The sequence below is a fragment of the Thunnus albacares genome, chromosome 21, assembly GCF_914725855.1.
Source record: "Thunnus albacares chromosome 21, fThuAlb1.1, whole genome shotgun sequence".
Lineage (NCBI taxonomy): Eukaryota > Metazoa > Chordata > Actinopteri > Scombriformes > Scombridae > Thunnus > Thunnus albacares.
The window spans coordinates 13,999,625-14,024,330 of record NC_058126.1 but is presented as its reverse complement, the minus strand read 5'-3'; the positions used below and the strand labels follow the sequence as shown (position 1 = coordinate 14,024,330).

The following is a 24,706-nucleotide window of genomic DNA, read 5'->3' as shown; positions in this document are numbered from 1 at the left end:
CTGGAAAAGAAGCCTAAACATCCATTACTGCAGAGCTTCTAACATGCCTCCTTTTTTATGTGGCTGCTCAAGTTTTTAACACAAATCAAAGATCCAAGACAGACACACAACATCATCATTACTCACATATGTGACAAACTCCAGACCCCCACATAACCATTTGTCAGCTCAAGGCTTGGAATAGTTTTTTATTTGAATTGAACTGATGCATAGAAGCTCATATCATCATATTATAAGATTATATGATGAAAGCCTGCATTATTTTACTGCGTGTGATTTGATTTGTAACTTCAACTTCCTCAAGAATGTATGGTCATGGTATGAATTTGTTGTGGTTTTATTTTCATCACAGTTCTATCAAACACACCTTCCTGAAAACAGCCTTGCTTTAAAGCTGCAGTGTGGGACTTTTGTCTCCCCCCTCCGGCAAGGAGAGTAATTACAAAAACACTGTCAACATAGGCTTCACCGTAGCCTACTCTGTTGCTACTGTTGCGGTTGTAAAACAGTGGATAAATTGTTTTGAGTGCCACACAATCCCCAAGAAATGACTCATTTCACTGTAAGAATTTGATCCATTCAGTCCGATAACATTTGGAAAGTCTAGAAGAGCCACACAATTAAGTTATTTTATCCCCATTAAAGTTGGCAGAGGGCTAACTGGAAATTAGCCACTCAGCCGGTGGAAGTTTCTGGTGCGCAAGCTCTGCCCATAGAGGAAGCATGCACACTATGCATTCATCTGGCCAGTGCGGGAACGTGGCCACCAACACCAAATTTTAAAACTCTGTATACTGTGAAATACTGAGAGATTCATCTGGCGGTGATAGGCATAATCAGCATTGTGTGAACTCGTTTGACAAGAGCTTGAATGTAACAGACATTCATTTATATGTAAAGGTTCTGCACTGCACATTTAAATAAAACTATGGTTTCCTCAGATAAGTTAACGGCAAATGCATCTTGTATTCACTGTTAAATGAATGCAAATATCCTCCGGGGGTGGCTTATTGCTATATATGAATATTCTGTACATCGATACTCCGCTCTGCCCAACCCAACTGTGCAGACAAACTTCCTCAAGGTGCTACAAGATAGCATCTCCATGTAAAACACAATTCAAAGAGAGCCTCAATGACTGCTTGGATCCAATAGAGTTGATACAGAATATCACAAACACATTTTTTCTCTGCAACGTTTGGTTGCACTTTCCTTGAACTCCCATTCACAGCGCCTGCACCCTGTCTTGGATTTTACATAGCAGATGCTATGAGCAGGATCGGTTTTTAGCAACTTGGACTGTCAAGCAACATAAGCATAACATAATGTATATGTTAACTAAGGAACTTAAACCAAACATTTCTCCTCAGTTATCTCAGATAGCTAGAACATGGAGCTGCTGCTCCAAGCGAGCTGATATGGTCCAGATGGACCATGAGCTGACCTCCTCTTGAGAGTGAAAAGTCTCACCACATATCCAGTCTGTCTCTAGAGGTTTGGGAATTCTTATTTCCAGGCCTGAGGTTAAAATCTCTCTGTTCTGTCTTTCTGGCCCTCTCTTTCTGTCAATTCCTCCCTCTTTATTCTTCCTCTATCTACATTGCTTGCTCCCCTCTGTCATTCTTCCTCTTGCTCTCCCCCCTCCTTTCTCTCTAGGGGTCTGAGAAGGAATGCTTCAATGCAGGATGGATCTTACAAAACAAAAGTCCTGGTTGTGGCTGTGCAGGGCTATTTATAAGTGACTGGTAATTAATCCAAGACCCACTCTAATGTCGAGTCAGATCTTTTCCTTTCCCTCTCTCACGCACACTTGCACGCACAGGGATGTTTTGCCTATAGACACACGCTTACAGATGAATGATTGCAGATGAATGAAAAGTGATGAAAAGGCAGGGCTCCATCAACAAACAGCTGTAACCTAATTACAAACAAAGAGCAAGATAATACTACATATTGCACACATATTCACAAAGTCAATGACAAGTTTGCAAGTCAATGACAGACTTCTTGGCTAAATACTTCTTCCACTTGCAGATCAATTGGAGCTGATTTTATTTTTGCACAGCAGCATTCAGACATTGCTGTTCTGGGTTCGCTGTCGGCGTGACGGTGAAAAACTAAGCATCCACCAAATACATACATATATGCCCTTTCAGTATGTTTTCTTTATTTGCCCATGTATATTATGAAGGGGATGCTATTCAGTCACAGCCAGTGTGCAGTGGACATCACTATAAAAGTCCTGTCACAGTGCATGTATGCTGAATTGGTTAAATTTGATTTCCACTCTTTCTTTTAGGAGCAGAACCATTGTGTAAAACCACAGCAAAAAATATGTGTATTTCTTCACCAGCTGCATCCTGTTTCTATTATTGTCAGTCTACAGATAATTGCAGAAGACAGAGTCCATTGCTGTGTAAATATATATATATATGCAGTGGAGAGAAATATCATACATAGCAGAGAACTGATAATGGGCCTCTATTAAAATTAGTCTCATTTTATCATCAGAGCATGCAGCACAGTGTTTTTACCTTCCTGTAGTTGGTAATTCGCCGGTTGATGTGTTCCACCCTCTCACCGCACATGGCACTGAAGCGTACCTGCAGCTCCTCCGGGATCACATCACAGCTGGAATTCAACCTGTTGCACATCTGCACCAGTGTGTCATCATTACGCGCCAGCGCCTCCAGGATCTGGTCAGAGAGAGGGCAAACAAAGACAGGGATGATTAACTGATATGCAAATACCTCTAAAATCCCTTTTGGAGCAACTAATGGGATGTAAATAGATGACCAAGCTTTTTTTCTTTGGAAAACAAAATAAGATTTGGCTGGAAGGCTGATTTCTCTACAGCATTTAATGAGCAGTTGAATTGTTAATATCAGAAATTTCCATGTGCTATTCATGAATCCATGGAGATTAAACCCAGATTGTGATACATATGCTGTACGTATGTAGGCTCTGACTTTCCAGATCAGAGATTAAGTCTGAGGAGGAAGAGCAACATAAACCTCTGAGCTGTCTTAATGAGGTGCCCAGTGGAGGAGAGAGAAAAGCAGAGGATGAACTTTAACAGCAGAAAGAGATGGAAGCACATGAAAACGCATGCGCTCTGACAGCACTAGCGATATTAAAATTCAACATCACACAGATCTCGGAGGACAATGTGGACTGCTGGGGCAGATGTTTATAATAATACTAACTTTCACTTTGCAAGAATTTGGAAACAACTTACAGTCTGAGGGGAAATGGCAAGTTTTATTTTTTTAAATGTCATTGGGTTTCATTTAAAATCATGCTTTTAAAGACTTTAGAACACAAGGGTTGTAAATCTAGATCAGTTTAAGACATGAGCACAACTTGTGATCTCTGATAATTTACCATGAACAAGAGAGATGTTGTTCATCACGGAATTTGGCAGCAAGATGCCACAATTCATGTTTTTCTTCTGCTCACCAGCATGTGTGCATCTATGTCTGAGTGAATCTTCTTTTTCCTCTTTGTCATCTTAAATCAATAATGATCATTCTGTGAACATCACCGCTGGGATGTAAAAAGCATGCACTTAACACAGCTGGGAACTAACGTGACTAAAATGAAGCTGTCAAAAAAGCTGTTTAAACTAGCATCAAGGCCCTCGATCTACTCAGCAAGAGAGCTGTTTGCTGCGGAGTCTTGTCTCTGCTGAAGATAAAAAAAACGATGTGGTATTTGTGTGATCAGTTGAAACAAAGTCCATCTTAATTATCAATCAGAATCTGCTTGATTATAAACCCTACTGAGATTGAGACTGAAACCTCCAAATCGCCAAACAAAAATATATAAAGAAATAAAATAACTTTCATTTTGCACAGCTCCTCCATATCCTGGTGAGCGACAGAAGCAGTGAGGTGCTGAACACCAACAGCACAATTCTCCCTTTCTGTCTTTTTTTTGTCTTCTCTGTAGTCTGAATTCCATATAATTGATCTGAAATCTTCAACCAATTACCCTAAAATCAAATTCAGAAATCCAAAATCTTTTACTGGTGAAACTGGAATTAATCTTGACAAACATATAATAAGCAAGCCAGAATTAGAAAGAAGCTGTCACATAGTGATGTATTTAAAATGCTTATCCATACACAATATATTGTGCCATAATTGTGACAATATATTGTGATATAAATTCCAGATGGTATTGTTCACATTCCTCCCACTTAAATTCTGATCTAACTGAATGGATAATACCTTGGCAGTGAGGCTGAAGAATCCCTTGGGTTCGACCATCTTTTCCATAACATGGCACTTGATGCCAGCTGTGCTGTCGTACTCGTACACTACTCCATACTCCAGGTGGACGTTGTCTACTGTCAGGCTGACATGGTCTTTCTTGCCGTCAATGATGGCTATCGTGTTGAATTTGTCCATTACCTCTGAGATTGTAGAAATACAGAGGAACAAAGAGACAGTGGTTAAGACGATCTCTGTTAACTTGCACGAAAACATGGCAGCACACATTCACAAATCACAAAAATATGTGCTAGTTACATTCTAAAGAATCCCTATCTTTACCACAAAATGTATGGTTGCAATGGAAGTGTTTTCATCATCACACACTCGGCACTGTAGGAGGCCTGAGACCACCAAATCTGCAGTTCATTTTGGAGGAAGACCCTTTGCTCATGGTTTTCTTCCATCTCCCTCCGTAAATGATGAGCAATTCCAAGAGCATTAAGTTAATCGGGCCAATGCTAACGCGATGACTTAATACAGCAATAAATCCTGCTCCAGAGCTGTTTGCTATGAAGGGAATTGCTTTCCTGTTTTACTTTCTCATTGGGATCCATAAATTGTAGGGGAGAATTAACACTTGAAGAGCCAGAGTAGGCGGCTGTTCTCAGGCTAACACACTCCAGATGAAGCCGTTTGGAGCTGTGTCTGACTTGTTAACTGGAGAAGGCAACAGGGTTTATGTTCCCGCGAACCAGCCTGTGTTACATCACAGACACCTTGAGTTGAATTTCTTTTCCCAAATGAGTAATTCTCATGTAGTTCCATCGACACTGTGTGTGCATGTGTGGTCACCTTCTACTTTGCACTCAAAGCCGTCTCCATTCTCCTCGGGGGTGGGTTTCTGGTTCGTTTTCTGGTTGTCCTCCTGGGCGCTTTCACTGTTGTTGTACACCCACTTAATGGTATCTTGCTGCATTGGAATACAATAAAATGTTAATGTTTTTGAATCGTACTAATTAATAAGAAACAATTGAAACTGAATGTTTTGTCTTAATAAAATGATATCTTTTTTTTTCTGTTTATATTTTGAACTTATATTGAACTGTAAAAGGTCAGTGTGTATTCTCATAGAATTAAATCGACTGGAACCATTACAGTCACACATGCACACAACTGTCAACACAAATCAGTCTCCTCATGGTTAACAGGTGGCATTTCTGCAGCTAGAAAGACGAGGAGATTAGAAAAGATATAACTCTGAACACGCAGAACCCTAGTATGTGTGTGTGTGTGTGTGTGTGTAAACAAGCTGAGGTTTGGGTTTGATGCTGCGTGCGTGATTCTGCCCAGATATGGTGTACAGTGTCACTGTTGGGTTGGCAGAGCATACAGTGAAAAGCCTTCACAAACATATGGAAACATGGTACTTGGTGAGACCACAAAAGCAAACCCATGCCAATCTCATCAACCCACTCTAGCGTGCTGCACAGCCCTGCGTGTGTGTGTGTGTGTGTGTGTGTGTGTGTGTGTGTGTGTGTGTGTGTGTGTATCTGTCTGGTGTGCTCTCTCCTCTACACACCCAAGCCCACAGTGGGTTTCCTGCCAATGTTGCATGCTGTGCCTGCCTACTGGTCTGTGGTCTTCTAGTGTACAACTAAAACACACACACACACACACAGAAAAACAGACAGAGAAAGAGAGGGCGGTTCCCCCATGTCCATACTTGATGTAAACCAGATCTCCAGTAGTGTTGGAAACCTGTAGTGCTTCATTAAGCCTTAAGTCCCAGTGGGGCTCAATTATAGTGACACACTAGACTAACTCGGACCATACACACACCCTTGGGTCTCTATTTTCACACAACTTTCCCACCTTCAACAGGTGGACTGAGCTTGCTCTCTCCTCATATAATTGTCTCCTGTCAACCACTCTCCCAGAAAAAGAAAAAAACTGGCAGGGCTATCCCCTTTGCCTCCAACAAACCTCCCTCCAGCACTCTCTCCCACCCTGAGCCCCAGCCACCCCCAGATCCTTTCCCACCTCTCTTTGCAGTCTGCCAGTCTCCCACAGCAGGCCCACCACTGTGAGCCAGGGGTCAGTGCTGGAGGAGCCAAAACTACTATTATTTCTGCGTAATGACCCAAGAGAAGAAAAGAGGGAGTCAGAGAGAGAAACAGAAAGAGAGATATGAAGGTAAACTGGAGCTAGGACGCCTTTATGCTACGTTGCTTCTCACGGTCAACCAATCTTTGTTTCCCCTCTTATCTGTTTTTTGCTCTTCTACAATCTCACACACTTTTACTACTTTCAATACCATTACATAACTAACAGATCAATCATCAGACAGTACAACTCAGATTATTTTAACTCCCTGGCCGTGAAGTCATGGGAGATGAAAGTGTGACCTCCGGTAAGGGATCATGAAAAGGCCAAGGCAAACATAATCACAGAAAAGAATTTGTGTTTTCTTAGAGGACTATTTCTGTTTATTCATTTTTCAGTTTCATACCACTGCTCAGTTTTACCAAGTATTGTAGGAATGATGTGTATTATGATTTTTTTCTTGGAAAAGCATATCACCTCAAATATTGGGTAAACTCAACCCCCCCCAAAAAAAACATTTGGAGAGCTGCCTTTCCCTTCTTACCTGTGTGGGTCGCCTGTACTTCCTGCATGCTGTGACATGAGCAATGACGCTGGCGTGGCTTTCCTTGCTTACATTGATGCCATTCACCTTGATGATGCATTGACCTGGGTGGAGACCAGCAATGGCTGCCACCGTGCCTGGCGTGAGACAGAGAGACGGGCAAAGAGAAATTAGAGGTGTCAAGGGCAATAACTACTGCACATTCTCATGCAGGTGCAAGCTGCAAGTCACATATTCCACATCCTGTACACAAAATTGGGTTGGACAACATTCCATTTTTTTTTTCGTTGTATTTACAACTTTGTTTCCTGTTTTGGCAGCTCAGGAGAAGTGTGAGAGAGAGCGTGGAGAGGAGGGAAATTGTTTATCTGGGGTAGACGAGGGCCTCACTGAGGGACGTGATTCAAACCATAAGAGAGCTTCAAGGTTTACAGCTATCAGAAGGAAGTGCATGACAGACTAAATATTCCTCCTGTTGTCATAGCTCCTTCAACACACACCATGCATACCTTACATTGCAATATACAGAATCTGTATTCCTCTAGCCTAGTGTCGTAAGAATGAAATTACTACTGCTTTTACTGTCTTTTAAATAGGTATATCTACAAGAAAAAGAAAGGGTTCTGTACTAAACAATAATACAAAATGACACAAACAAGTACTTTACAAGATACAAGCCTCTGACATACTATGTATTATTGTGTTGCCTCTCTTCATATTGTGTCTGTATGTGTGTCTATTTTTGCTTCCTTATCACAGACTGAACACAAAAGTCAATAGCATGCATGTTCTACACATCCAAAGTCAGGTAGGTTTCTCTTCAAAAATATCCTCTGGTGCACAGGATGTGAAGTTTTTTATTTCCAATAAAATGAGATGGTTAAAGCATCAATGCTGCTTTGGGGAATAAGACTAAGCTAATGCTAATATGCTGATGTTTAGCAATTATAATGTTTACCATGTTCAGCATACTATTTTAGTATTAGGAATTGCTAATTAACACTAAACAAAAAGTACACTTGAGGCTGATGCCATTCGTTTTGCAGGTATTTGGTCATAAACCAAAGTATTGGTTTGAATTTTGAGTTGAGAATGGTGCTAGATGAAAATACAAGGATCACCCAAGTGCAATTCATCCTGAGGGGGACATGAATGTCTGTACCAAATTTCATGACAATCCATTCGATTCTTATGGAGACATTTTACTCAAAACCAACCCTAAATTCATGGTGACGCTACAGGAAACGTAAGGGGATGACCATAGTCTTTAGGAGACCTCTGGGAACCATGAATGTCTGTATAAAATGTCAGGGCAATCCATCACGTAGATGCTGAGATATTTCAGTTTCAACCAAAGTGGTTGACCAACTCTCTGGCTAGCATGGCTAAAGTTAGTACTTCAAAATTCATCAAGAAAAATTAAGAGAAAAACTGTGATCTCAAAGAGGAGTAGTGTAGCATCACAGGAATGACAGCTTATCACAAAGAACAGTGCCAATATAAAATAATGAGAATATAGTGAATTCGCACCTAGAATTAATTTAATGATGAAGCCATCTCTCTGTCCCTGTCTCAACTCTTCCTCTTTCTCAGTTCCTGTTTCTATAACTCTAATTGGTATTACCTGCTCCGGTTGACCTCAGACACCAGGGGACAGCAGCTGTTATGACAATCTAAAGGATTAGACACCTCCTACATCATAAGCTTTGTCTCGGGGGATCAGAACATCTATTTAAACACACAGCAGGTTCCCAGGCAACCACACCATCAAGCCAACACACACTTACACACACGCATGCATATACACAGCATATTTCTACCCTGCTATCCCGCTCAGATTGCTTAAGGAAAAAAAACAAGATTCAATTCCCCTGAGAACAGCCAGACAAGGCCATGGATTGTTTTTTGATTGGACCCTATCTTGTGCCAGCTCTGAGCAGTAGCAGTAGAAGTGCTACAAAACACCCTGTGTTAGGTAAAAGGAGAAAAGGAGGGACTGTAAATGGGTAAATGTGGACCAGAAAAATATGCTGAATGCTTCTCCATCACACAAAGAAGTTAAATGGGCAAGAAAAATGTGAATGGGTACATGGAAATCATTGTAATGTGGAAAGTGGCTGATAAACAGCTAATTCACAGTTTTGGCAGCACCATTAACCAACCAGCTGAGCCACATAGAGAGAGCATGAGGGGGATAAATGGGCCTTTTGTGGCCAAGTCACGCACACACCCAAAGACTGACATGCCAGCTGCTTGCCAGCTGTGCCACAATAACAGAAAGGTCAAGTGGTGGCAGCAGTGCCCTCTTACCTCTTCCAACGGCATGGACCACAGAAGGACCGAAGCCACGAATCTGGAACCCCAAGCCATCAGCTGAATCTGGGATCTTTACTGTCCTAAACACAGCAGGGGAAAAGGGCAATGCATCAGGCTGATACTACATGACTTTGACAGTAGCTCTACAATAGTAGCTTTATACATGCGCACATGCATATACAGATCTGACTTACTCTCTTGGCTTGGTGCTAACCAGCACCCTGAGGGGTCCCTTGCTGTTGAAACATTGCCTGAGGAGGATCTCTACTTCAGAGAAAGGCCTGAGGAACACTAGGTCTCCATTTATGGCAAACAACTTCTTCCCCACCTCCAGACCAGCCATCTTACGATAGAATATAATCAAATGGAAAAGAAAGGCACAAAATTATAATTAGAGTTGAGATCATTTGAGATGCATGTCATTTTTTAGGCCCAAGTAAACTTTTTTGGTATAGAAATAACAATACTCCAATAGAAATTCAATATATCACAAAGCAAAGGGTACACACTCTCATGAGAGACAACATGGGACAGCTTTTATCTATGGGTATACAGCTGGATCCTGTTGCGGATTTCATTGTCCCAGATTGAATATTTGAAAGCAAACACACACAGACACACACAACGCCAGTTTCTATGCAATCCAGACCTTCCAGGCACACAGTGCTACTTCAGGGCTGGAGGGAATTATGGGTCGCGCGCTCAGATTGATCACATTTGCCTTGAAACTTCTTTGTGCCATTTTCATCTAGCAGATCAAAGCTAAACACCAAAGGAGACCTCAAAACTATGGCGCCATTTAATGTGCTCTATTTCTGCACGAAAATGCTTCTAATGTTAGCATCAGTGTCCCTAACCATAAACCTGATTTAGTTTAGGAGCAAACAGTTAAAGGCTTGTATTCTTTATGACTGATGATCAAACCATAACGTAACAACAAAAGGCTTCCGCTGACTGCCGCTGATCCGCTATAAAGGCATCACTAGCTTCTGGAAAACAAAACCAGACTCAGCAGAATGATGGTAAATAAATAGTCACAAAAGGTCAATCCACTGAGTAGGGTCCCAGTTCAGCACAGTTAATAAAAACAACAATAAAATTGTTGCTGGATTTGCTTACAGACACAAAGGAAATCCACAAAATGCTTAGAGTTCAACTTTGGTGAACTTTGAAATGTGAATTTCTGCAGCTGACATTGAATTGTAAACCATCTGGACCTAAGTCTATGGTTTTGACAGTGCTGACATTTAAGTAACAGAGAAAACTGGAAAGTCCTAAATGGAGGAAGCTATCACATTAGCAGTGCTGTATCCAATTTGATATAATCCTGATCTGCCACATGAGAAGCAACACAAGATACCAAGAACTCTTGGTAGCCATATTTGCCACAAACAAAACCAACTGAGTCTAGAGCAAACACATCCCAAAAACTTTTAGAGGTGCTGGATCAACAGGGGACTGATATTATTATTATATATTATATTGTTAAATTTGGGGACTTGCATGTATGTGTGTGTGTTCTCACCTCAGCTGGGGAGCCCTTCTCCACAGATTTGATGATAGGGACTCTGTTCCTCTCTTCCAGGGTAAAGCCGTAGCCTCCATCACTGGGTCTTATCTGGAAAAAGACATGTCCCCCATCAGCAAAATCCCAAGCCAGTAGACCAAGACATTCTCACAAACTGGTATAGACAGATAGCACACATGATGGTATTTGCTCACTCCTTTGAAAAGAATGCTTACTGAGGTATAAAATGGACTTTTGCAGTGTTATGACTTCTTTTCACAGCTCTGTGCTTCCTAATAATTAAGTGTGCCTTTGGTTTGCTCCGAGTTGTGGGTACATTATAGCAAAGTTGTAGCATATTAGTCAGACTGAGAGCTAATCAATCAATAAGGAAGCACTCACCAGGAGAGACTTGGAGATGACGTTCTCAACTATTTTCAGGTCGTGCTTTATGGGTTTGTGTTTGGTGTTGGAGCCCTCCATCTCCTCATCAGCAAAGAAACGAAACAGCAAGGGCTCGTCCTTGAATTCACTCTTTTCCAACACTGAAGGAGGTAACAACAAAGTAATGATGGAATGAAAATGAAAATGAAACTTGCTGAATAATGATGTTTCTGGCAAACAGACTGTATAGAATTCAAGTGTGATTGAAAGTTGAACTCCTTAACTACGGCTCAGTCAAGTCTGCACTGCATTACCTCATCACTATAATGAAATGTGTATGTTACTATGAGCAATTATACAACTCAAACAAAGTTTCAGATGTCTGGTGAAATAAATAATGAATAAAAAAACAATGAATAAAATGGAAAGGTGCCTGAAAAGGTTGAAAAAAGGCAGTTTGCACAATGTGTCACAAATAGGCTAAAACATGCAAAACTAGGGGTATTTCCCTTCAAGGCAACTGTTTTAAAAAAAATATAAAAATGTTCTAGTTCACTCTTTTAATGGCTAATTGAAAACTTCCACATGGACCATCAGTGTATGATTCATGCCTGTGCACTAAAACACATGGACACCAATTGCAGGAATCCACATTGTGAGAGAGAGTAGGAGACCACGCTTTCACAGTAAAATATCACTTTTGAATGAACCCAGTCTCCACAGCAACATAACGCCTTCACCAAGACTTCGGTTTTCAAATAATAAATAGCCCTGAGGGGAAAAACAGAGTTTCCTTCTAACATTCCCTCACTTCATTCCCCTCAAGATCAGATATAGCGCCAATAGTTTTAATAGCTACATCATCAGGCCAAATAACTCACTGGCACGAATGGTCAAATTACCCTGTAGGCTGTGGAAGTGAGAAGAAGTTTGATGGTTGGGGCTGTTATGTTCCATATATGTGCTGGTAATTTGTAGTGTGAGGCTTGAACTGTGGGTAGTTTGGAGTGGTTACATCATGGGGGTACAAGGAGACACACTGTGACTCATACTGTAGTGTGTATGATGTGGACTTTGGCAATGAGGGGAGCACAGAGTTAAAAACAAGCCCGACAGCCTCGTAAACAAACTGTAACCATGGCTACTGACCATTTGCACTTAAACTGACAAACATCCATGTGTTATCTGCCAAGTTCTCACAGCAAAAGCAAACCATGCATGTACTATACACTTCACTTACTGTATGCATTAAGTTAATGATAGTATGTATGAACAAATAACCCAAACCACACACACAGACACACACGTACACACACACACACACACACACACACACACACACACGCATAGATTCAATGCATTCTGCATTGGAAATACGTTCTATTCCTGTAGCATGTCAAAGGGATTATAAGTAGAAATGGAAAGAGAACAAGAGTGGTTGTGTTCTAAAACAGGATGCTAAATGCCAGGCGCCCTCTGCGCGGTTTCTCCAAAGCAGTCAACTCTCATTTAGTCAATGATGGAGAGGATTCCACGGTTTTGTGAGCAGCACGATCAGTAGTTATTTTTTCGGTCTGCTAAAATCCTCAAAAGTGAAAAGTGCTGTACCGTGATGCATGAAGCCATTGTCGCACAACTCCACCCCCAAGATCAGCGCTTCCTCTCTCGTTCTGCAGTCCCCCTGCACCAGAAGAAAAAGAAAGAGTGGACACAGAGGAAAAAAAGAGACAGAGTTAAGCATGGAGAGAGTGAGTAAATGAGTGAAAATAGAAAGAAAAAGCAAAAGTAAAGTAAAAAGAGACAAAGAGCAAAGGACATTGTGTTTTTAGAGAGCAGTCAAAATGTCACACTCAACCCCTCCCCACCCCTTTGTTCTCACATAAAAAAGCCCAAAGACCAGCAGAGCCACACTACACTCCATCTTGAACACAGCCAAAATCATGTCTAGACAGCATAGTGTGACAGCTCTTGAAGTCCTGCTGAAGGAACGACAGCTTTTCCGCTGTCCCGGGCCAAATACATTCATATGGACGACCACACACACACACATATGCACACACAAATATGTGATGTTTTTCATTGATTCTGTGGCGGTCGGCATATACATTTAATTTCTTTGTTGTCATCCTGGACAGGACTATCAATCTGTCAACCTCAAAGCTTCCTGTCAAAGTCAATAAAGCTTAGCCGTCAAATCAATTCCGCTTTTCTTTCTTCATTTCCTTTTGGCTCCGCTGAGAGCCATGGCAAGAAACGCTTTGTTGTCTTAGTTTCTTTCCTCTGTTGCACATTTGAAGTGACCGGCTTGTTATGACAACAGTCACTTCCATCTTTCTGTCTTTCCCTCTTCCTCGCACCTTCTTTCAACATCTCTGAGTTTCCGGAGGAGGAGGAGGGAAATGTGTTTTCAATATGGTCGAACACCAGCAGGTGATTTAGAACAACATGTTGTGGATTAGGCCTGGATGACATGGCGGAAATTAATATCACCATAAAATTTTTCCATCATCGCTATATATATCACACTGTGAATGAAAAACTACCCTCAGAAAAATCAAACTGATGTTCAGTGCAATGAACTGTGTTCCAAGTTATGTACTTTATTAAACAAAACTCTCAACTTTTGAATAATTTACTTAGCAATACCATGATGATAGTACAAGCAAACACTATTATATGATACGAATCCCCTGAAAGTATATATATGATAATATTGATCTTCCTTTGCTGTAGTTGAAGCAGTTTTAGGGCTTACCTGTGCTATAAGCCAGTCTATCAGCTTGTTTGCCATCACCACTGATTTGTAGGTCCTCAAATGGTAATCCTTATCCCTGGATAGAGGCAAAAGAAGAAAACTTCATTAGAAGAATTAAGAGAACAAAACTCTACCTTAAAACTTGAGCTGTGCCATTTTACTATTCAACTCTTTGATTCACGGTTACTGTAATGAACCCACATGGTGAACATGTATAGTAGTAATTGCTTGGTCTATTTAAACACAGTGTCTAAAAGAGGACTAATAATTTCTACTGTCAGCAAGGCGTGGTCACTTTTCAAGCACTGGCAGTTGCGTCATAAATCTGAGTGAGTTTCTGACAGTTGGTGACAGCAAAACAGCATTCCACACTGGATGGCTGGTAACGGCCTCAGCAGTGTTTGGCCCTGGGGTGCCCCATGTCAGTCTGGTGTTGATGTTCTCAGCGTTACCCACATGGCCGCACTCTGCCAGACAGCGAGAATGCCTTCTGAAATGGAGCCGTGACTTTCCCATGAACACAGGGGCCTCCCTGGGGACAAGCAGGGGCCGAGCTGCAGGCCCGGGAAAGTCCAGAACCACCGTGACTTATACCACTCCACCGCTTCCACCACATGCAAACACTCACTCAGACACAACCGCACATGCACATGCCAGTCTCGCACACACACACAGTTCAGACAAGTCAAACATGACATGTGAGCCAAGTTAAAGTCCAATCTCAGCTGTCTGGAGCTCTTCAGAATGAAGCGTGAGAGGCCAAACGCTGCCCTGTTTCCTCTACAATGGAACATTCTGTTGCGTAACTGTATTTGACAGCCCGTTTTGGTCTGTGATGAGGATGGTTGGTATTACCCGGTGAGGCACGTTGCCCTGACGTGCCATGCACAAACCACATGGACCAGAAGTAGCAAGAGGCACCCTGTTTTTCCCCTGAATGGGATACTAGAGCCAGGGGGATTGGGGCTACAGCGGCTGGTGCACAGTGAGGCTGTCAGAGTGAAAAATGGGGGGTAAACAGCGGTCCAGTGGGCAGCCATATGTCCGGCATGAGGAAACAGTAGTTTGAGGACTCACAGAGGGAAAGGTCAGAGAGGTGGTTTTTAACTTGCTGTCCAAAGAGAAAAGTTTGCCTTGACATTTGGCAAGGGGTAAATGGATGATGTAGGCAAATGTTTTTGCTGTGTTTTCAAAGCATTCTCTGGGATATATTATACAGAGCAAGCTAAAAGATCAAGCTTTAATCAACTGCTTTAGTCCTGATGAATTACTCAAGTGCTGTGCACCATATTGTTTGTTATTATTTTTGAAAATCCTACACATGCCCTTCTGGAGGATTCACTAGCAAAATAGAGAAAACTTGTCAATATTTCTCAGATGTTGAGTTGAAATGCATGAGGATAGTTTATGAGTGACCTTCGCTGCATTGTGAGGGTTTTGCAACCTTACTGTGAGCATATTGAAAGATCTTTCTCATTCATACTTCAATGTGTAACTGTGTGTGCACAGTATTTGCCCATGGACATTTCAAACTGCGCAATCAGATCCCCTGAAACAGGATGGATTCCAGCTTTCTTGTGAGGAAAACAGGGCCATAAGGGGGGCACAGAAGCTTCCTGGGGGCACGGGGGCAGCTTAGTGCGCGTTCCCCACTTCGCCTCATCTATCTCACTCTGCCAGGAAATTCCACCTAATTAGGCAGGGGCTGGTTGCTCCAATTAAACTCTGGCATTCCCAGGCCCTGTGATGTATTGTACTGAGTTCTCAATGAGAACGCACTGAACAGATATGCTGGTTAACGGCACACACGACTGTAGTACGAAGACACGCAGTGAGAAAAGTTTTTAGGTTAAGAGGTTTGGCCCCAATACAAACACCAGCTGAACGCTGACACACACATACACAAAATCACCCTTTAGGCTTTTTAGTAGTTGGATCAAACAAACACAGAAAAGCTTCAGTGCTGGAATAAACGGAGCATCACAGTTCCCCCTCCAGCTATAGCACCATTTTATTGGTGTGAAATTAAAGCTTTTCTTCAGGCCATTTCAAATCCAACACAAACAGCTAACCTAGATGCGGTGCTTTGCGGTAAAACGCATCAGCAGCCTGAACCTCAAACACTGTTGAAATGGAATTTAGAAGAACAACAACGAGAAACCAAAGCATGCCAGCAAATTACTCCAATAAAATGAGACTGCTCCACTTCTAACTCTGTTAGACAAGGGAATGTTTTCTTACATGTGCAAAAATCACCTGTTTTGCATCTGGGATTAAGTGACAATTTCATGAGCATGCTGGATGTATCAGTTTCCATGTGTTAACAATTGGCAAACCGGGAATTTACTTATTATTATTCCTGAATAGTACCACAGAAAGCCTGAAAACGCAGTGCTGATCATCAGATATCAATATGGCTGTTTTGCATCATGTTTTATGTTGAAGAAGTGCAATCAATGTTTTGCCAGCTCTGTGTCAGGCCTGTCAGAGCACAGGATCAATATGCTGTTGGTTCACAGTCAGCAAAATGTTTAAGACCTGTGTATTGTGACTGAATGGCCTCCATTGAATGCTTTATAACAGACATGATGCTAGTTGTAGCTGTGATGAAGAAAATGCCCAGAATTCACCGTTAGATCAAATTAAGAAACAGGTGACAAAACATCTTTTGAGGCTAAAAATTAACATGAAACTTTCAAAAGCAAACAGAGATATTGGTCACAGTGTTAACCACATGTATCCAAACTACTTGTGACATTTCGTAGACTCAATCTTCCTCGCCACATCTGTGTTTTGAGACCGGGCAGATAAAACCTGCCAAGCACGATCACCCACAGGCCATGCTGCACTCCATCACCATCTGTGCCAAATTTTTCTAAGTCATTTCCTCTTTAAGAACAATGAGCTCATAGCTCACTGTGATATTTCTCTCCTCCACTGTGGTTACTTTGCGGCAGAGCTATTTTTAGGAGCAAGAGCCAGATGCTATGCTACTGGAGCCCCACCTGGACGGCTTGCAATGGACTGGAAAAGAAAATGGCTGCCTACCTGATGACAGGAGTGAAGAGGCTGTGAAGGCGGCAGAAGAGCCGAACACCCTGAGATAAACAAGACAAACAAACAAATTTTGGTTATTTCAGTGATAGGTGTGTAAAATGTAATTCTAATTAAATTAGACTCTGCTGTAGCACAGTTACCTTTGATATGACATCATGCATGTCACTTCTTGGGTGGTAGGTGCCATCGTCGTAGCGAAAGCGGTACAGTACAGGCTCAGGTTTGAACTGGTGTTTGTCTGTGACTAAAAATGCAATTCAGAACATAAGGAGGTTTTTTGAGATGCAATGTGCCAAAATGAAAGTCTCAGACCCTGAGGGAGCCTTATTCATCCTTGCTTAAAATTGGAAAGCATAAGAGGTTTAAAGACATATTCAAGCCAAGCAGGGTCACATAGTCGAACAAGCTTTCCAGACAAGAGGAAGACTCAAACCTCATACAGAGTGGTCACAGATAACATCGCAGTGCAGAGCTCCCTGCTGCTCTTGCTTGAGGGGACTTTGTAAAGGACCCTCCTCCCAGTAATAACAGTTGGCTCTGTATTCTTGGCCGCAGTGAGGCAGGTTCCATTAAAGGTTTTTATGAAAAGATATTCTATCATTTTTCACATGGGGACTTCTAACTGCACTGTGAGAGCTCGGAGGGGTTCGGAGTTATTCCTCTCTGTCAGGAACAGCTCTAAAGCCCAATCTCATTTCTCTGTGAGGAAGCAATAAAGCACCCCTGAGTGATTTAAGATACAACTTGGCTTGGGGCCCTACTCTTTTGAGGAAAATATACATGCAGAGCGGTACGCGCCATTTAGTGTGAATGCAAAGCATTAGCCAGCTTAAGCCTCATGCGCTAAACACACTTGTTACCCAAAACCACAAAACAGCCACTGAGCAAATATTACACAAACATTATGGCTAGAAGAGATTAATATTTATAATCCCTTACCTAAACATTGTGTCAAGGGAGTGTTTAAATGGGACACCTGCTAAGAAATAAGTAAGACAGCTGCATCTACACTACATTCTAGGCTTCAGCAAGAGAAAGTATTGTGAAACTACTTGCAGGATGAGGAACATTCATTAAACATGGCTAGAGATTAGGTTAGGCAACGGCAGGCATTTGCATGCTCTACACCGTGAAGCACAGAGTAAATTAGTCTAAATTAGGGGTAGATTTTGTTTTAGATACAAAACAGGAAAGGATGATAAAGCAAGTCTGAGCTGGAGAGCGGGGAGGAGAAAACTATGAGAACCCACCATGGTGGATGATGCCATTCTCCAGCAGAGCTTGACCCAGATGAACCCCTTCCTCTGGATTGCCTGTCTCATCGATTTCCATCAGCCAAGACACAAACTCACTGGGGATACACAAAACACAACGCTGGCATAAAAACACACATATTCACTCAGGGATAACACAACAAACATACCCAAAAATCCCATGGGATACATCATCACCCCATAGAGGAGAATGTGTGTGATGAGTGGAGGGAGGAGAAAGTTTCCCCTTGATAATCTTAAAATAGGAAAAGCTTACACTAGTGGCCTTTGCCATTATTCCAAAAAGGCTTTCAACGAACAACATTTACTTTAAATTGATGTGGCTATGGCAACAAACACTGTCTTTGCAAAAAGGAACTATTTATTTAGTGTTGGGGGCCACATCTGCTTGTTAAAACAACTAACAGGCTTTGGTTCGTGTGTTTTGTCTGCTTCAGACTTTATTTATTTTAGACATACGATGTAACGCTATCAAATGTGAGAGTATCTAATTGTATCTTGGGATGTTCTTGATGGAAAACGCAAGATAACTTTTGCTCTGCATCATTTACAGCTGGGAAGAGGAAACAAACCAACCGCCAATCTTCTGATGGCCCAAATGAGCTAAATGGGATAATTCTCCACAATTTAGTGATTCAGAGATAGACAGCAAGAGAGAGAGAGAGAGAGAGAGAGAGTAAGAGGACAAAAGAAAGAAAGAGAGTGGAGACTGAACGGGAAGAACAGGCAGAGCAGCAGTAGCCTATCTGATTACATCCTTGATGTCCTGTCTCCCCACAAAAGCCAAACAAACAAGGCCAGCAGCACCATTGGAATTCTTAGGAATTCACTTCCAGGCCATGATGGAGGCGAACGGTTATCGGCGGGGAGCCAACAGGAGGGCCGCAAGCAATTAGCAAAGTTTTCAGAGAAACAACTGACCAAACACCCCGTCTCTCCTCCTCCTCCCTCCTGCTGAACATTGTACACTCTTTAACCACTCATCCTTGACGTCTTTTTCTCTCAACAGAGCTGTGTACAGACATTTTGAGGGTGCAGGTGCTCAAGCGGAAAAAAAAGGGCACTGATAATTGAATACATGAATTCATATTATATGTCTGTTGGGTCGTCTCATTGATCAGCAGGCAGCGCAGCGACAATGCTGCTGCAGTATGGACACACACACACACACAGACACACACACACACAGTGAGCGGAGGAACCAACCAGAGCAACTTTGATCAATTTTACAATCAGTAGGGAATCAATCAAACTGTCAAACCGCATCTCATCAGAACAAATCCTGCAGTTTTAAGGGTAAAATCAACCTGAACTTGATCTAAATCGACACTTTTACACTCAGGTTGACCTTTGAGTCCTGTTCACCAACAAATTCCGACTTTTTCTCAGAGTGGAAACCCTCAGAGAATAAAAATTAAAACTAAACAAGAGACAGGATGGAAAGAGGAGGATGAGAGAGTCATATCACCTTAAAAATGGTTGGCAGAGTGTGATTTAAGTGCAGGGCGTGAAGGGGGAGGACGGAGAGGTGTGTGAGTGAGGGTGTGGGCTTTAATAGAGCCTGCGGCTAATTGCTACAGTGACATCTTAAAGCCTGTCTCCCCCAAAAGCCCTTGGAGCCTGAATATTGTTGCTAACAGAAGAGCTGCTGACACAGGAGGGGATGGGAGGAGAGGAGAGGAGAGGAGAGGAGAGGAGAGGAGAGGAGAGGAGAGGAGAGGAGAGGAGAGGAGAGGAGAGGAGAGGAGAAACACAAGTCTACAACAATGTCAATTTGTCAACCTTTGTACCTTAACCATGGGTGGAAAAACACCCTGAAAGTTTGGGCTACGTAGTTCTCATGGCCTCAAGCATATAAGGGTCACATATGCAATGGACAGTTTCAAGCCATTGAGATCTACATGTGTGGCTGGGGGACAATAACACAATATTTTAGATATATTTGGTGCTTGGTCTCACATGTTTCATTTAACTTATATCTGCCTTTAAAGGCCCTGAAAACCTATTTTGCCAACCAGCTTCTTACTATGAGCATTTGGGTCCTACATGAATACAATATTTTTTGCCAAAGTTAGAACAGTTTTTGTTATTTCTCATGAGATATTTCTGTATTTATGTGTTTTTTTGTTTGTATCCCTGTCACTTGTTTGAACAGAACAGTTGGAATGATGATGTCATTTATTTCCTTGCACCAATCAGAATTTAGCAACAACTGAACATTTATTGGGATTGTTAGTTTAAGTTGTCATGTCACTGTCAGTCAAATCTGATCAAACCACACTCAAACAGTCCTGATAAAGCAGATTAGCAGATTAATAAATAATACCTACAGTGATTGTTTCTTATTCAGTCTTGAGAATTTAATGTTATAGGGAAATATGTTTTCAGGTACTTTAAGATCAGGAAAAGCACATTTAAATCAATAGTTCGACTTTTTGATAAGTATGCTTATTCAACTTCTTGCCAAGAGAAGATTGATACCACTCTCACGTCTGTCCGCTAAATATAAAGCTACAGCGAGCAGCTGGTTAGCTCATCTAAGCATAAAGACTGTTAGCTTGTCCCATTAACCCTATCCCATTCTTACATCTCCCATTTCCCAAAATGTCAAACTATTGTTTTATGTTTCTACATTATAATCAAATCCCAAAATCCTAAAGTACAGTAACCGATGCAGAAATATTTCTCCCAGCTCTGTGCTCAAAAGAAAAGTATGTATGATTTTTGTATGCTGATAGAGCAAAGGGTGTATTCCAAGTCATGTCATGAAAAAGTGCAGAGACTGACAAAGATAAAGGGCATTTCTTACAGGACGTCTAACCTTTTCATTGAGCACTTAAAAGCCTTTCCATCAACATCCATCACAACAAAGCACAGACACTTTTGTCTGTCACATGTGGAAAAGACAAACACTATGAGTCTCTTTTGTTTGTTTATCCTCGGTTTCAAATGGGCTGATAACTGCAAGCTAGGTGGCTGTCACACACAGTTCCTTTGATGAATTACACTGTTGCAGGAACCAAACCACAAATACAATTGTACCAGTTAAAGGGGAGGAGTTCGAGACCCAGAAATAGCCCTCAGTCTTAAAAAACAAATCAAAAAGAAAGAGAAGGCGTGGAAAGAGAATAAAGGAAACTCATTTCACAATGGAGGGAGTGGGCTGAGCTGAAGGCATAGGCAATGTGGCTTTCATCAGAGACATACCATGCTGGTTCCAATTCACCAATTACGCCTACATGTAATCATTTCCAAAATCATCTCAGACAGGGGAAGTACAGAGGGGCTAGAGATGTCCTTTTACCCACAAGTGGTCATCCAGGTGTTAGCCAAGCGGTATATGTTTCCATAAGGAGCTTCACTGAGCTACTTTCTCACCATATGATCTCTTCAGACTCAACCAGGTGCCCACATATGACCAACGTTTGATCCTTTTAATCTTTTTAGCTGACAGATCCATTCCTCCTCCAGACCACTAGAGATCTGGTGTTGTCTGCGTGGACCAAAGGAGAAAGTAACTCTTCATTCCAAACCACCATGCGATGTAACTTGGCCGCAACTATGTCCAATTGGACTTTTTGGTTGTTTCTTTTTTTCCTCTCTCTCTCCATGCTTTTAAAAATAACAGGGATTTTGAAATGACTCTTTAAGCTCGGGTGATTTTCAGCGTGACTATTACCAGTCAAAACATTTTCATTCTGGAACGTACCAGGGTGTTTATAAGGGAAATTTGTTATGGGATTTCAAATGTCCAGATAGGAGCACAGTTTAAATAACATCCAACCAAGAATCTCTTGTGAAAATACTTCATGTTTTTTCTAACCCCTCTTAAATTGCATATTGTCGTCACTCTATAAAAAGACTTCTGGCCGTCACATACAATTTTCATTTTAAAACACAGAAAGCTCGTCGGCTACAGCCAGATGTTTGAAGATTTTACTATCCTGATCCAGCTTTGTCACCTTCTCACACTCACAACTAGCAATTGATTTACAATACAGGAAGCACGTTTTTGCAAAAGAGCGTTGAATGTGAGGAATGGACATAAGAATTGAGGTCATAGGTTTTTGTGCTTTCCCAGCTTAGGAGAGCAATAGGTGCTGTATCCCATCAAGATTTTCAGACTTAATAAAAAGAAGATTTTATCAGAGTGTAAGGTCTGAGGATCAGTGGGTTCTGGTTGTTAATACAACGGAGAGACAGGAACTCACATACATCAGTGGAGTTACAGCCTGTGCCCCCTGATTATCTGATTCTGAACTTGATTGCAGGAGCTCCAGAGCTTTATCTAAGAAGTGTCTCCATGTAAGGGATTAAATTCTGGGCAAACTAACATCAGCACAACTTTTTTTTTTACTTATTTGTGAAAATCTGGAAAACTGATTTGACAGAAAGACATCTACAGCTTATATGATGAAAGTAAAATGCTGAAATGGGGGCATAAACTCATGCATACTTAAAATACTGAAGCCCAAGGACAGGATTTTTTTTAGCAAAGCACCCGTTAAGTATTCTTACCTTTCAAAAAACGAAGGACAGATGGGCGTGTTTCGACTCATCAAAAGCGGAAAGTGCACTGGCAAAGCTGCCCCCCCCCCCACCCTCAACCCCCCCACAACCACACACAAGAAGCTGCTCTGGCTTAATGGGCCCTCTACAGTAGTTACCTCATGGATTCCTCAGCAGAGAGCTTATTGTAATCTAACATGGCGAGGGAGAAAGCAGGCAGTCAGCTGAGCCACACAGGGATATCTCCCTGTGATTTATGACTGGCATTCAATGGCCGATCCGTCCCCAGACACAACACCAATAATCCTTAAATAAGATTCATGAGCAAATCTGGCTGGATTTGATTTTCCCATGACTGAGACTGCAGATATACATAACACACAGTCTCCCTGAACAAAAAGCAGCGACACTTTCTTCTTCCCAGCTGTCTTTAGAAATCCTTGCCAATTTAAGAATGCAAAGCAGGAATAGAGAAACGGATCTGTACTACAAATATGCTCTGTGTAATCTGCTCTGAGGATATTATCATATACTGTGGATGCTATTATAATTCACCTAACAATGTACAAGGTCTTCCTACCTAATTGTATCAAATAAAAATACCTACAAATCAGAAAAGAAGAAATATATAGAATTAGATATTTATTCTGGTTTATCTCAAAAGCTCATGGTACAGTCATCCAGTTTGACATTCACACACTCTCTCACAGTTACAAAACTCACACTGACGAAACCACAAGCACTAAACACTCAGCAGCTTCCTCTCCGGACAAACCGAATGTCCAGATTAGCAGTGTGAGCCTTACCTTCCCAGGAAGCACTTGGGGAAGGTGGTGAGCTTGCGTTTCCGGTCCTTAATGAGGTTACCCTTGGTCATGAGGTGATAGAGCTTCTCTCCCTTCTCTGACACCATCACCCACGTATCCTGCTCCATGCCGAGCCTCAGACCTACACAGCAGAGGAGGAGAAAGCCCGTCAATATCACGGCATTCATAATCTTTGCAGTCAGCTCCCTGACTAGATGTGACATCAATTACTAACTGGAGAAGGTTAACGTCGCCTAATTTCACAAGATAATTAGAAGTGCCTTTCAGTGTCTGCACTAATAGTGTTAGGCAGGGTTAATGACTGACATTATGAAGAGTTTATCATGTACACAATCTCAAAACGGGTAAAGTAGAAACTGAAAAATATGCTGTCGTCACTATGTATTCTGCTTGACCAGAGTGACAGCGTGAAAATCTGTTAGCCAAAGCCCATACATTACCACATTACTCTCTTTTTCTTTCAGTCTTAGATGTAGGTCCCACATACTAATCAGGGCAGGGATGTACTCTCTTTTTAATCATTTGGGTAAAAAAACAACTATTGATTTTCACAAACACAGCATATATTCTCAGTTATTTAATTCAAGACAGATGTTGAAAAGAAAAAAAAAAAAAAAGAAAAAGCGAAATGAGTTTCCCCTAACTGAATGTATTAAAACAAACCGACCCCCACCCTGATACTGATACACAGAAGTGCCCTCTTACTTTTCCTCCGCTCCCTCTCCTTCATGATGGCCTCCAGCCACTCCTGCTTCTCCTCCGGGGTCTTGGCCATGCAGACGAACCACTTGTTCTTTGCTGTGTTGTGGATCTTCCAGCCGTTGTTCACAATGTTCCCGCTGCTGTGGTAGTCAGCTGCGAGGCAGAGGAGGAGAGCACAGACAGGAAAGATCTTGACTCCACTTGTTTTATAAAGTCCTCTCCTAGCTAAGGGGTGGAACAACACCGATCCTCTTTTTTGACTCTTTGACTCATGCTTTTTCATGTTTGAAAGGGAGCGCCATGAATCAGTGGTGGCACTGATCATGACACTGTAAACAGAGTTGTTAGGAAGTAAGATTGACAGTAAATGGGGGTTACCACATAAAACGCAGCAATAACATGAGGCACTCCAAGCTTCAGAAAAAATGAGGGTGAATAGAGTTGTGATAGCAACACTGTGGTTCATACGAGAAAGAAAAAGAAATAGACAACGTTTTCTTATGCTTTAAGG

The 24,706-nt window shown here is 41.7% G+C and overlaps 1 protein-coding gene across 1 annotated transcript in view; it reads right to left on the bottom strand.

Annotated features, from left to right (window-relative positions):
• The window catches only part of prex2 (phosphatidylinositol-3,4,5-trisphosphate-dependent Rac exchange factor 2), a 95,155-nt gene that overhangs the window by 38,309 nt on the left and 32,140 nt on the right, over positions 1–24,706 (bottom strand). The window contains exons 10-24 of the mRNA XM_044339479.1: positions 24,199–24,348; positions 23,473–23,614; positions 18,134–18,234; positions 17,024–17,127; positions 16,875–16,924; positions 13,827–13,902; positions 12,680–12,752; positions 11,090–11,232; positions 10,706–10,798; positions 9,375–9,523; positions 9,175–9,260; positions 6,865–7,001; positions 5,070–5,187; positions 4,233–4,417; positions 2,535–2,696 (exon numbers count right to left, since the gene is read on the bottom strand). Coding sequence (XP_044195414.1) covers positions 2,535–2,696; positions 4,233–4,417; positions 5,070–5,187; positions 6,865–7,001; positions 9,175–9,260; positions 9,375–9,523; positions 10,706–10,798; positions 11,090–11,232; positions 12,680–12,752; positions 13,827–13,902; positions 16,875–16,924; positions 17,024–17,127; positions 18,134–18,234; positions 23,473–23,614; positions 24,199–24,348 — 1,769 coding nt within the window. The remainder of the gene's footprint in view (positions 1–2,534; positions 2,697–4,232; positions 4,418–5,069; positions 5,188–6,864; positions 7,002–9,174; positions 9,261–9,374; positions 9,524–10,705; positions 10,799–11,089; positions 11,233–12,679; positions 12,753–13,826; positions 13,903–16,874; positions 16,925–17,023; positions 17,128–18,133; positions 18,235–23,472; positions 23,615–24,198; positions 24,349–24,706) is intronic.